The sequence below is a fragment of the Pseudochaenichthys georgianus genome, chromosome 21 (assembly GCF_902827115.2).
Source record: "Pseudochaenichthys georgianus chromosome 21, fPseGeo1.2, whole genome shotgun sequence".
NCBI lineage: Eukaryota > Metazoa > Chordata > Actinopteri > Perciformes > Channichthyidae > Pseudochaenichthys > Pseudochaenichthys georgianus.
The window spans coordinates 28,364,008-28,376,937 of record NC_047523.1 but is presented as its reverse complement, the minus strand read 5'-3'; the positions used below and the strand labels follow the sequence as shown (position 1 = coordinate 28,376,937).

At 38.9% G+C, this 12,930-nt stretch overlaps 1 protein-coding gene across 1 annotated transcript; it reads right to left on the bottom strand.

Annotated features, from left to right (window-relative positions):
* Positions 1–278: 278 nt before the first annotated feature.
* On the bottom strand, positions 279–6,784 carry nfe2l2a (nfe2 like bZIP transcription factor 2a). The gene is made up of 5 exons (XM_034110146.2): positions 6,606–6,784; positions 3,461–3,727; positions 3,099–3,191; positions 2,823–3,014; positions 279–1,929 (listed from the first exon to the last, which is right to left on the bottom strand). Exons 1-5 carry the CDS (start codon positions 6,639–6,641, stop codon positions 673–675), a joined length of 1,845 nt encoding a protein of 614 aa, XP_033966037.1. The 5' UTR covers positions 6,642–6,784; the 3' UTR covers positions 279–672.
* Positions 6,785–12,930: the final 6,146 nt, after the last annotated feature.

Sequence of the window (12,930 nt, the reverse complement as noted above, 5' to 3'; positions counted from 1 at the left end):
TGTCCGACTGGAGTTTCACAGTATTAAAAGCTTTAGGTTACTGTACAAACAAGCTTGCTCTTAAAGAAAACAAGCCGATTGTAAAAGTGGTTTAAGCCAATAACTCGTTCGGTACAATATTTCTTTTCTTTGCCTCTTTTTAAACCCTTGGGTGAGCCTTCAAGTCACGAACTGACTTGAACATGTGGTAAGTTATGCAATCATTCCTTAGACTATATATCCATCTGGCATCAATCTGTTGCACACCACACAATGTTCTTTGAGTAAATGGGACTCTATAGCTATAGGAATTCTTTATTGAAAAGCACAGAAGATTTTATAAAAGAACCTGGGCAGCAAATCATAAAAGGGACAGTTATAAAATATGAGTAACAATGATTGAAACAATCATTTAGCATACAGAAATATAATATATACAATATATATATATACACGTACAGTAACGGTTTATCAATCTCAAAAGCAAGTAATGTTTATATTTACAAATAATATTGGTTAAAGAATCTGTAACATAAGATATCAGAGTACAAAAGAAGTAAAATATCAAAAATATTACAACATTCAAGAGAAGTGCGCAAAAACTATACAATAGTTCTGCTGAGCTACTAGTGCTTTAAAGCTTTACGACTACAAAGTTATTGCATAGTATTACTATGATAATGCAGTACCATATTACAAAGGAGAGAAGAGGTTGTCTTCAGTCTTGATGAAAGTCTTTTTGATGCGAGGAACGAGGAAGACGCTGCCGTCAGTGGACTGCTGGAGGGAGTATTCGGAGGGAGAGTAAGAGTTCCCCTTCTCATCTCTCAACATGCTGAAGACCTCCAGGTACAAGCTGTTGAGTTGCTGCTTCATCTCCTTCATGTTTGTGATGTTCTCGCTCTTCTCACTCAGCAGAAGCTCCTTCTCGTCCTTCAGTGAGTCCAGGTTGCTCTCCAGACCCACTATGTTCTCCATCTTGCGTTTGCGGCAGTTCTGGGCAGCGACCTTGTTTTTGCCGCGGCGGCGTATGTCTCGGACCAGGGCCAGCTGGGCCTCATTCAGTTCGTGCTTTGACATCAGCTCGTTGAAATCATCAACAGGCAGATTGATAATCATGCTAACCGTGAAAGGGATTTTGAGGGCCTTGGCCCTCTGCTCGTCTCTAGAGAGACGTACTTCCGAGCGTTTCTTCTGCTTGTCTTTGGCGAAGGGGGCGCTGTTATGCCCGCCGTCCTCTGCTGGGTCCGTCCTGTGTTGTTTGGGATTCTTCTCCTGTTGTGTTTGCCCTAGCGGTGCGGACACAGAAATTGCCATCTGGTGATCATCAGGTTGGAAATTGAGTGAGAACATCTCTGAGTAGTCAGATTCTGCACTTCCAGGATTGTCATCCATCTCATCCATGTCTGAATCGCTGTAACCATAGGAGTCATTGCCATACACAGACTTCCCAGGGGAACTAGCATTGGGGCTGGTGTTTGAAGAGATTCCTGAATCCGAGTCTGGCAGTTCTACCATTAGATTGTGTTTACCTCTGTCAAACGCATCTCCTGGTGAAAGGCTGTAAGGGTCCAATGGGGTGAAGAAAGGCTTGTTTGGGATATCAGGCATGGCATTACTTTCATTTTCTTTGAGGCCATGTTGACCACTGCTCTCTTCCAGAATGGTATTGGGGTAGTATATCTCACAGAAACTTTCAGCAGTTAAATTAGCATTTAACTGAGGAGCGTTTGCCCTTATCTGGCCGAGATTCTCTGCTGGGGCCAAATTGTGAACAGAGCCATCAAATGTATTCATAAACTCAGCAGGGCAGACATTTAAACTATTGGTTTTGTCTGGGAGATTGGTCATGGGGTAAAAACTGTAGTTTGGATCCTGAACTTCAGGGATGTTTGGAAGTGGATAAGTTGTGGTCTCAAGTGTGTCCTCCATCTGCATGCTCAGGCATTGCTGGAAAAAAAAGATAAAGAACCATTAAAACAAAAACATTAAATGTTTTACAAATCTGCTTTGTTGACAATGCAAATATTGCTTGTGTTGTTGTTGTTGTTGTTGTTTATATAATATGTTCTGACATAAAAGCATACTTAACTTATTATCTTCCCAAATAATAATAATTCAGTCTTTAAGTTGACTAGTATTTCACTGACTAATGCTAGTAGCCAATTGGTAAAATGTATACGAAATCACCAATACCAATCTCCCAATTTGCTGTTGCTGTGAAGTTGCACGAGTACATCATCTTCCCAAAGCAGCTTACAAAAACAGAAACAACCACACAACCTTTTTTTCCCTACAATGTAAAGTCTTATCAGCAGCTTGCCAGAAAACCTAATGCAATGCTATGTAAGCTGCATGGTTGGGATTTAGTTGGTTTAGTTCAGAGTGAGAGGTCAAGGCAACAAATGGCACACTGCTCCACCCATCAGCTAATGCAAATATGAGCTGCCTCAAAACAAAACCGATAAGGTAACTACTGAAAAACTGCAGGCACACTTTTTGATGTTGCTGCCAGAACGTAAACGCTTTAGGATTAGCGTACCCTGTCCAAACAAGATTTCTTCTTTTCTGCTTAATGAATCTAGTGGTTGTTAATCATAGAAACAACAACACATCTCAAACACCCAACTCCTTAATTCTTTGAAAAGTCTTAACAATGAAACCTAATAACAGAGGAATGCCGGGTGCACCTGTGTGGCATGTATGAGACCCCATTCCCACAGAGCAACAAAAAGGTGTTTGTCCTCTAATGCTGGGCTCCTGCCCGCTGATGCATTCTTTGGGTATTTGTTCCACAACAAAAAACACCCTGCCATTGAGGTGGTAGAGTCAGTGTATTATACCTGCAGCTCAGGGAGGGACAAAAGCTCCATCCAGGCCTGCTCCAAATCTGGGGTGACCCTCTGTGGTGGTGGTGGTGGTGGTGGTGGTGGTGGTAGTGGAGCAGGGGAGAGGGTGGCCGGAGGCAGAACCGGCTGCTCGGGGGGCATTATGGGGGCTGAGACAGCAGTTGTGTCCAGGCAAACTGGGGTGTTCTGTACAAGAAAGGGAAATACGTCTTTAAAAAAAAAAATGTAAAGGCTGAAGTCCCATGTGGGGTAAATATCATATGTTCTTACCTCAGTTTCCTCTACAGGAAATGTCTCTGCCAGTAGCTGCAAACATTCATCGAATGACATGGCATCACCGCTCTCTTCTGTGTAGCTGGCATTCTGCAAGACACGGTAAAACATGTTCAGTTTCAACACATAGCATCCTTTGCAGCTCGCCATATTTTAAAAACAGTACATGGCTTATAGAAGTTATTTCTCTGTTGAGTTGTTTCTTGAGCAGAATAAACCGATGCAAAGCTACAGACCCACCTGTGTTTCTGTAATTACGCAGGATGAGTGGTTACTTAGCTACGGCATAGCCACAGCCTATCAAATGATGTGGGAGTGGTCCAGCTCTGACATGAGTAATGATGGCATTGTGCGTGTACCTGTGTAACCTCTAGAGGTGTGACAGCCGACTGCAGCGGGGCGCTGGGTGGCGGGCAGGGGATGTACTCTCCCGTTTCCTCGTCGAGCTGAAGCTGTGCCAGCAGGGCCTTCTGCTGCTCCCGCACCAGATGCTGCCTCTTCTCTTCTTCCAGCTCCCGTTGCCTCCGCAGCTCATGTTCTTTCTGACGGTGATTGTAGTCAAACACCTCACGCCTGGCTCCGAGATCAATGTCCTGGTTCCACAGTATGTCGATCAGCTCCATGTCCTAAAGAAGAGAACCGCAGATCATGTTAGAGAGTCGTGAGCCATGCTGTCCTGCAGTGAGTGTGAGCAGCTTTGGAGCAGAGAGTGCACTGCTGTGGAGCGTGGCTGCTGCACCCGCCACACCCTGTCCCTCAGTATCTCTGCACTGACAGCAACACTGGCACTAAAGTCAAGGGGGAGAAGCCGCATGAATAATACATGCACTTCTCCGTTTCCCCTGCTGCCACCATACGCCAGCAGAAGACACCTATCCGCACTTGATACTCTTTTCAAAGCAATCATTAACCATCTCATTACATTGAGGTGTGAAATCATTTGTCCCGTTCAAACTTGCAAATAGGGCACACGGGAAGTCGAGTTTTTTGCACAAGTTATTCATACTAGTTCTCAAATTAGTAACATCTATAAAAAAAAATTACAGCATGTATCAACTCAGGAAGTTAAAGGTAAGTCTATTGTTGGTTTAAAAAAATGCATGTTACAATGGTTCTTTCTTAAAGGGTGGATAATTTAACCAAATTAAAAAGGGAATATAAGGCTATAGATCTGTTGCTGGGGGAAATTACAGAATTATTTTCCTTTTTATTATATTGTCAAGTAAATAACTTAACTATTGAAAACTGATCTAAACATACTCACACACTGCACATATTTTCCACATTTGTTGTTCTTCATTTAGCATACACACATTATTTGAGTGCTCCTTACAACACAGAATGTTAAAACAGGGTCCTAATAACTATGAGGATATTTAAATACGGTTTCCTGTAGATGTCCACCCACAGGCTGAATGTTATTTGCTCTTTTAAACAAGAATGCTGAAAGATAAACTGTGCTTCTCTCTTTTACACAGACATTATTTACAGAAGGAAACCATTTCACAAGGCCCAGGGATGTTGCATCAACCCAAGACACTGGTTCACAGGAACATGTCTGAGCATGTGACTTGTTTGTTCCTCAGATTTGTGTATACACAGAATTATGGGCAAGGCTTCATAATGCCTGAAGTCGGTCATATGGCCAGAACAGACATAGCCGGCAGGGAAGCTAAGAGGGAACTGAACTACTAAAGGGGAATAAAGCACAAAGCAGAAATCACAACAAAGAGGATGTGAAACTCAGGAGAAAAAAAGTGTTTTCTTTGATTTTAAGAAAATTGGGCATGTTGTAAATCTTAATCAACTCATAATAATAGCAAACTAGCACCTATATATATATATCCCAAAACATTGTTGACAGCAATTTTCTGTCTACAGCGGTGGCCCTGCAAAATAAGAACCCACTAACCCTCCTTGGCTCAAGGTTGCATCAGAGCCACGACCACTAAAGGATTACACGTCACTTAGGCTGCCTACTATAAACCATACGCACAGGGTGAGAGGTGAGCACACAACTAGACATTATGGGTTCAGCTGGAATGGGGAAGTAGCCTCATATGTCAAAGTGGGACGTCTGGTCATCTGTGTTTTCCGAACAAAAAAACACCATCTTGTCTGTTTTTGGCATTTCAAAAACTCATCTGACAAGTCCTACGAGTCCCTCAAAGGACAATCTCATTTCTAAAAAAGGCTTTGTCAACTATGAAGTGAAAGTTCAATGTGCCCTTTCACTGTCATACATTAATTAAGCTGTTATATAATGTCAACGATCAAACCCCATTTGAAAAATCCCATCTCAAATGTTGTATTAATGCAAAATAAATGTTGTAAATGTAAAAATAAGCGGGTTAGATCAGGTTATCGGTGGTATCAGTAACAAGGCTGTCACAAGACCTGAATTGGCACCCGAACAAGGAAACTGGCTCATAAATTGACTTACATTTCCAAGACTTCTCTGCCACACAATAAAAGCTGAGCAAGCTGTCTTTTGTTTAAAAGTGTGACAAATGTGCGAAACAGACACACAACACCCAACTACCAGAAAACACACACACTGATATAAACCAAAAACAATATCCAATGGTCCCGTAGGCTATCAAACTGGGTGATAGGAGTGATACTAAAATGTGTGTGCTTCCAGGGTTGTTCATTTACTCCTCTTCACCTAAAAACCAGGGCCTCAAAGGGGACATGACGCCAGTAGTTTATTACAACTCCTTTCATCACACACTTGTGGACATCAACCCTTGACCGAGGAGGATGAAGAACAGCAGCACATGTTCCAAAAACAGACCTTTAGGCCCCCATTAGTCAACCATGGTCTTCCACCCTTACATATCCAGACCATATCACATGAGATTATCCCAAATGAAAAGTTTGTTTCAATGTCTATGAATAGAAACAATGCTATACTAAGGGTAATGTGTTTTTTTTTAATGAGAAATACACTGAAAAAACAAAACAAAGGCAGAAGCAACAGTTAAAGAATTCACCATACACGTTTGTATATCAGATATGGGATATCACATGCTTGGAGGAGGAAGGGGGAGGGACTGTTACGAGAAATAGGCTCATGAGACTTCTTGTTTACCTAACTTGTCAAAAATGTAAAAAATAATGTTTTTAATTCAAATAATTATCCAGATTCTCAAAAAAACACTGCTTTACTTTATTAGGAATTATGTTATATCATGTCGAGGCATAACGTCACAAGTGAATGACTTGCATAAACGCAGACAGGAGCGCGACGTTAATATTATATAACTAAAACACAGCCAGGTTTACGAGGGACTTTCTAAGCTCTCTCTCACAATTAAAGAAACAGCTGTTTATTATAACCATATATCTACGCCAAAACGAGGTTGTCAATGCGTATTGATCATATACATAAAGCGAACATTAAAAAAGTTTACCTGAACTATCTCCCTATCAGATCGTTTCGGTATCAAGGAAGTTCACAGTCAGTGTTTAGTGATAATTTTAAAGAAATTATGTGTTTACCTGTTGACCGGAATGCATCACATCCATTTCCAGCATACTGGAGATCTGTCTAGTCTTGAACGGACGCTTTATTATTGTTAAATGTGTGTTTTATTCCTTGAAATGGCAGATTAAAATGGCGAGCGGTCCGAAGCCGGTAGAGTCCGTCGCAGCAGCTGAGCTAAGGGAAACATTGCTTCCTTTAAATCTATTGAACATTACGGAGGTGCTGGCCCTGCCCACCGAGCGGCAGCGCCGGGATCGTCCCCCTCTCACCGGCCTATGAGGCGGTGCGACCTGGGTGTGCATGCGTGTAGAGCCGCTAGGCTGAGCAGACAGGCGAAAACAACCCTAACTAAATAAAAACATGCAAACATATAATTGTGTTCATGTTAAAGTTTCTATAACTCTCAAAAATGACTCTGGAAACACATTTAATTCAAACAAACTAGTACTTGTGTTCACTGTCTAATAAACACGTTAAGATAAATTAAGCTTAAATATTATGGGAGTAGGATTTTTTATATTTCTGGCTGAAAAAAACCGATATATAATGTGCATTTATGGAACAAAAAAAACATTTCTAGTTTCTATTTTAGTTCCGCCATCAGAACAGTTTTGACTGGTGCATAGCGCCCCCTGCTGGTTGTTTGGCCCGATGTGGAGCTGGAGGCCCTGGGGCCCTAATGTCCCCGTGGAAACACTGAACACATCCACTGCCAGCGAGAAGCCTGTCTAAAAGTTGTGAGGAGACAACTATGGGCTTTATTCAGTGGTGGAAGAAGCATAGATTGTTTAGGCTAAATGGCACTACTCCATTTTCTATTTAAAGTCCTGACCTTTAGCAAACATAGCAACACAATGTCGCCTACTTCCTGTTTCTAAATTGAAAGTAATCAATATGTTGAATGGTCCCTGTCAGTTAATATTATTTTTTGTTTGGATCCTTTTAATGACAGATGGAGTAGGCACACTTTAGTGATATAGTTGGTCGGGTGGAGTCCTTTTTCAGTGCTAATACTGCTAACTAACATTTTTCTCAATAGTTCCATCCTTAAGAATGCATTACTTTTAAAAGTAATGCATTCAAAAGTGTATGTTATAGTGTATAATGTTAATGTAGTCCAAAATAACTGTAGTAGAATATTTACTTTTGACGTGTAGTGGAGTAAGTACAAAGTAGCAATAAATGGAAATTCTTATGAAAAGCACTTAAAGTCAAGTACTTCAAAAACAAATGGGTTAACTCAGTAAATGTGATTACTGGTGCGCGCCACTGACTTTGGTCCATGTTTATTTGAAATGCCTTATATTTAAAACTAATGATAATTAACTGTTATAATGGTATTTATTAAAGAAGCATTGTATACAAAATGGGATTTTTACGAAACACAAAACAAGTGTTTGTATACTTACTGCATAGGGTGCATATAGCGGTTGAAGGTAAATATTTGTATGGACATTTTATTGTTTGCTCAAGGCATACTGCACTGCATGTTTAAGTACATGTAGGAGTACTTTTTTTAAATTTGGGCTACTTTATTCCACTCTACTATTTTTCAGAGGGCAATATTTTACTCTTCACTAAACTACTTTTATTTCACAGCTGTCCTTAAGATCTCACATACAAATCATATGTCAACTTTGTGAATTGTTATATATTAAACTAACAAACAGGAGCCTTAATTAAGTATGGCTCAGTCAGTAGGGGCTTGGACTGTGAGCCGTAGGGTCGCCGGTTCAAGTCCCCGACCAGACCTAAATATGGAGTGTGGACTGCTACTTGGAGAGGTCCCAGTTCACCTCCTGCCCTGCTGTGGTGCCCTTGAGCAAGGCACCGGATAACCCCCTTCCCCCATTGCTCCCCGGGTGCTGTACAATAGCTGCCCACTTAGACTCCTGGTACTAGGATGGGTTAAATGCATAGGCCAAATTGCACTGTGTGTGCTGTGTGCTCTGCATGTGCGACCATTATCCCTCCGATTCTATTCAACTGTGACCAACTCAAACCTCTATAATGAAGATTTAAAATATCTTATCTTTCTTAATTGGATCATTCTGGTTTATAAACTTTGATTGCAGGACCTACTTGTGATAGAGCATTATTAAACTGTTATGAAAGTGCAAGGTCTGACATCTTCTTCCACTAAGTGCTATAGATTAAGCAACCGAACTCTAAACACAGTTGCTTAGATTGGCTCCACATTGTCGATGGTCAACACTAAAGTTATACTATGAATTATGTAATATGGACTAACATGTTTAGCCTTAACGTTTGATGGTTTAAGTCTGAGCATGCTTGTTGTTACTAAAGTCACATTTTATAAATGCAGGACTTTAACTTTTAAAGTAGGCTATTTGTTACAATGTTGTTCTGTTTTTACCATATAGGTCTACACACTGGTTGACATGCATGCAAGAAGTTAATTTTGATATCCTCTCAACTGCTATGTTTTAACTTAATCATTACTGTTTTTCAAACAAGTTGTTGAGGCTTATATAAGTCAATAACAATTTAACCATTGTGACACCTCAGCGAAACTAAGAAGATGTAATGAAGTGTCTTTTAAAACATGTCAAGGTTCTGAGACAGACTTAGCCCTGGCTATAACACTTATCTGTGAAAAACCTCCTCACACTAAAGTGCAGCTCACTGTGCCACTGCGTGAAATTACACAAAAAAAGCCTCTTTTTTTTCTCCCCCTCCTCATGCGCGTTCATGAACACGCGTTCACGTTTGGCAGCTCCACGTCGACATTCTTCCAGCTGCATATAGTGAACTGCACAGGACTGGGGGAAGAAAAGGTAAAAGCGTCTGTAGCCACCTTACGATTAGAGCGCTGCAAGTCCGCAGACGGACACCGACCGCAGTGAAAACAGGCGTTTGCACCGTGAATCCAGAAATGGCCTGCATTATTCGCATTCTGCTTTTGCATTTTAACATCAAGACTACTTGCCCTCGTGTTGGATTGCAGCTGGTCCCTTGCGATCACCTATATCAGGTACAGTATGACTTGCAGGACTTTATCATATTACTTATTGGGTACATCATTGTCAAGAGAATGATTGAGGCGTGACACTGTGTGATTTGGTGCATTATTTTGCACTTCAAAAGTTGCTGTCACTTTATTGCTGTTGAAGTGGCAAGTGCCCTGAATCCCTTCAAACTGACAGAAGTGAATACTTAAAGAGCTCAGCTGGCCATCTGCATTTCCCAAATTGCTTTATTATATCTATCTACATTGTTTAGTGAATAACATATTTCCCTAGGGTCTTTTGAATTCTGAAAGTTGTTAAAGATCAACAGGTAGAATCAATGACACATCTGCACAGGAGGGGAATTCTTCTAATGGAGTTAGAGGTATTACCAAAATTGGAAACTTTAAACATGTCAGCTAATATAGAGACTGCTTTGTGTGTGACCTTTGCAACCTACCAGATGGTCACGCTTAAAGGTAATGAAATACATGAAAGGGTCATTTTTGGTTGGATGAAACCAATTATTGCACATAACCTATTATATTTAGCCATTTAAAATGCCTAGGACACCTAACAATGTGTAAAAAGACTCCGTCTTACCTGTGTTACTCTAGGGAGGACCCACCACACAGCAAGCCTTTCTGTAGGCCCATTCCTAAAAGCATTCAAGTCTTAACTACTTATTGTTCTCTAGTCTTTTACAAACCACACCAGCTATTTTCTTTCTTGGAGTTGTATCTTTCAAACATCAATACAATGAAAAAAGTGGTAATCAAAGTGGATGTCTGGTTTTCCTTGCTTTTTGTCCCTAACTACAGGTTAAGGGAGCACCCAGTCATGAGGCTCTGCACAAGGACAAACCTATGAGGTGGCACTATGGCTTTCCAAATAAAGTTCTGTGATACACTTAGACTCTAATTGCCTGCAGTCAGTGCATTACAGAACTTTGTTTTGTGAGTTAATACTTATCCTGTGGGAAATAAACCTTTAACCATCTGGACCTTTTGAGTTTACAGCATGGTGCAATATTTCTGTTGACAAATAACTGTTTTTCTTTAATAAAGTTTATTTTGGTTTCAATATTGTTTTCACAGTCTCTGTCTTTTTTGAAAGTTTAAACCAATGTTAATGTTTATTCTAAATATACTGTTTTTGGATGTTTATCCATACTAACTTTGTGTTGAATGATTAGTTAAGTAGCACTGCTGTGTGCCATATGGAAACAGTGTTCAGGTGAGTGAGTGGAGGTAAACAATTAAGTCATATAATATTACTTTTTAAAACCACGTCACAAATTAGTAATTACACATGAGGACTTTTAACCCTAGATGATGCTGTTTTAAAAGTTAAAATCAATAATTTAAATAATAATTTTCTTAAAATAGCATTAGTTCACTTTAACATAATGTTAAAATACATTTAAAATGTCCACACAACTTTATTATTTAATTTGATACTAGAAGGACTACATTCATTTATTTATCTCCTTAACATCTATGTAATGTGACTGTTAATTCAGTCAATGGAGCATATGCAACCAGTCGTATATTGCAAGGCATGCTGGGAAATAAGTAAAGTGGTGCATTCAGGTACAGAATAAAGAAAACGTAACTTGTGCAACTATGTTTAATTTTCTGGTTTCAAAGTTCAGCAATGAGGGATTTAAAACATACAACACCATTATCGTTTTTAATCTTCAAAAGGCATATTCACATTGTTTGTTATCTCGACTCTAAGTCCAAAACCCAAACATACACTTTACAATCATGTATGAATAGAAAAGCAATTTTAAACTTGAAAAGCTACCACAAGCACATATATGGCATGTCTAATGGTAAAATGTTTTTAATGATTATTTGCTCATTTAAATAGTAAAAGATATTTTTTTGTAAATGTCCTAATTGATTCATCGATTTATCATTTCATTGCAAATCTGAACCAGATTTGGAAAGCACATTTACTCAACTAGGCTGTATTTAAGTACAATATTGGGGCACGTTCAATTTAGTCCAGTATTTATTTGTGTGCTAACTTATAATTTATTTACTCTATTACTCTATTTACTGCAATTCAAAGGCAACTATTGTACTTTTTACTCAACTAAATGTATTTGAAGCTGTTTATGCCAGGTACATTTACACATACAAGGAATTCACTTTGGTGTATGGTGGTGCAAACATAAACAACATAAGGTAATACATTGTAAGAGAAGATCAAACATAGAACGAGTATAATATATATACGTTTTAACATTAAAATGATAAAGACACATATTAACACCACATACAAATATACATGTATGTACAATGCAAACTGCAATATTATATATTAAAGTGGAGGGCTGTGCAGATATTTAAAAGAGGTAGGGATATATAGAAATGTAAAAAGACATTCAGAAAGATGAACATGAACATGGCTCACAGTATTAAAAAAGAACAATATGTTGTTCACATGATTTGCATTAATGTAATGTGTGTCATTTCATTTCATTTCAAACCTTTATTTATACAGATAAAATCCCATTGAGATCATTGATCTCTTTTCCAAGGGAGACCTGCTCAAGTAGTTCCACATGAAACATAAAAACATAAATAGAACAACAAAAGGACATCATACAGCATCATTTACAAAATTATCCACATGCTAATTATAACACAAAGTTACCGTCAAAAATGATTTATAATATGGCATTATCTTAAAATTATGTTTTGTTGTTCCATATAGTATGCTCTCTCCCAGAGGTGTAAAGTAACTATGTAGATTTACTCAAGTACTGTATTTAAGTAGGCCTACAAGTTTGAGGGACTTGTACTTTACTTATTTCCATGTTTTGCTACTTTGTACTTTTAGCCCACAACAAATAAGAGGTAAATTGTGTACTTTTACACTACTACATTTATTAGGTACATTTACTTATATTGTACATTTGGGTTATTGATGTGAAATATAATCAACACTTAAACAAAACTTTAGTTACACCTGGAGTACAATTCACAAGCTACCCTGCAGCATACAAAGTAATTACAATTAGCTGCACCAGCTTTGATAACACTAAAATGCACACATTATTATAATCAGTACATATTATAAATATTATTCTGAAATGGACCAATCTGTGTAATGAGTAGCCTACTTTTGGTACTATAAGTATATTTTGATGCTTATACTTTTGCACTTTTACTTAAAGAACATTTGAATGGCAGTGATTTTACTTGTAAAAGAGTATTTCTACACTCTGGTACTTTTACTTAAGTACAATATCTGAGTACTTCCACCTCTGCTCTTTCCGAATGCTAAACGTGGCAAGAAAAAAATTCCCATTTCTCAGTCGCCATGCATTTACCACTACTCGTGTCATTCATGTGGA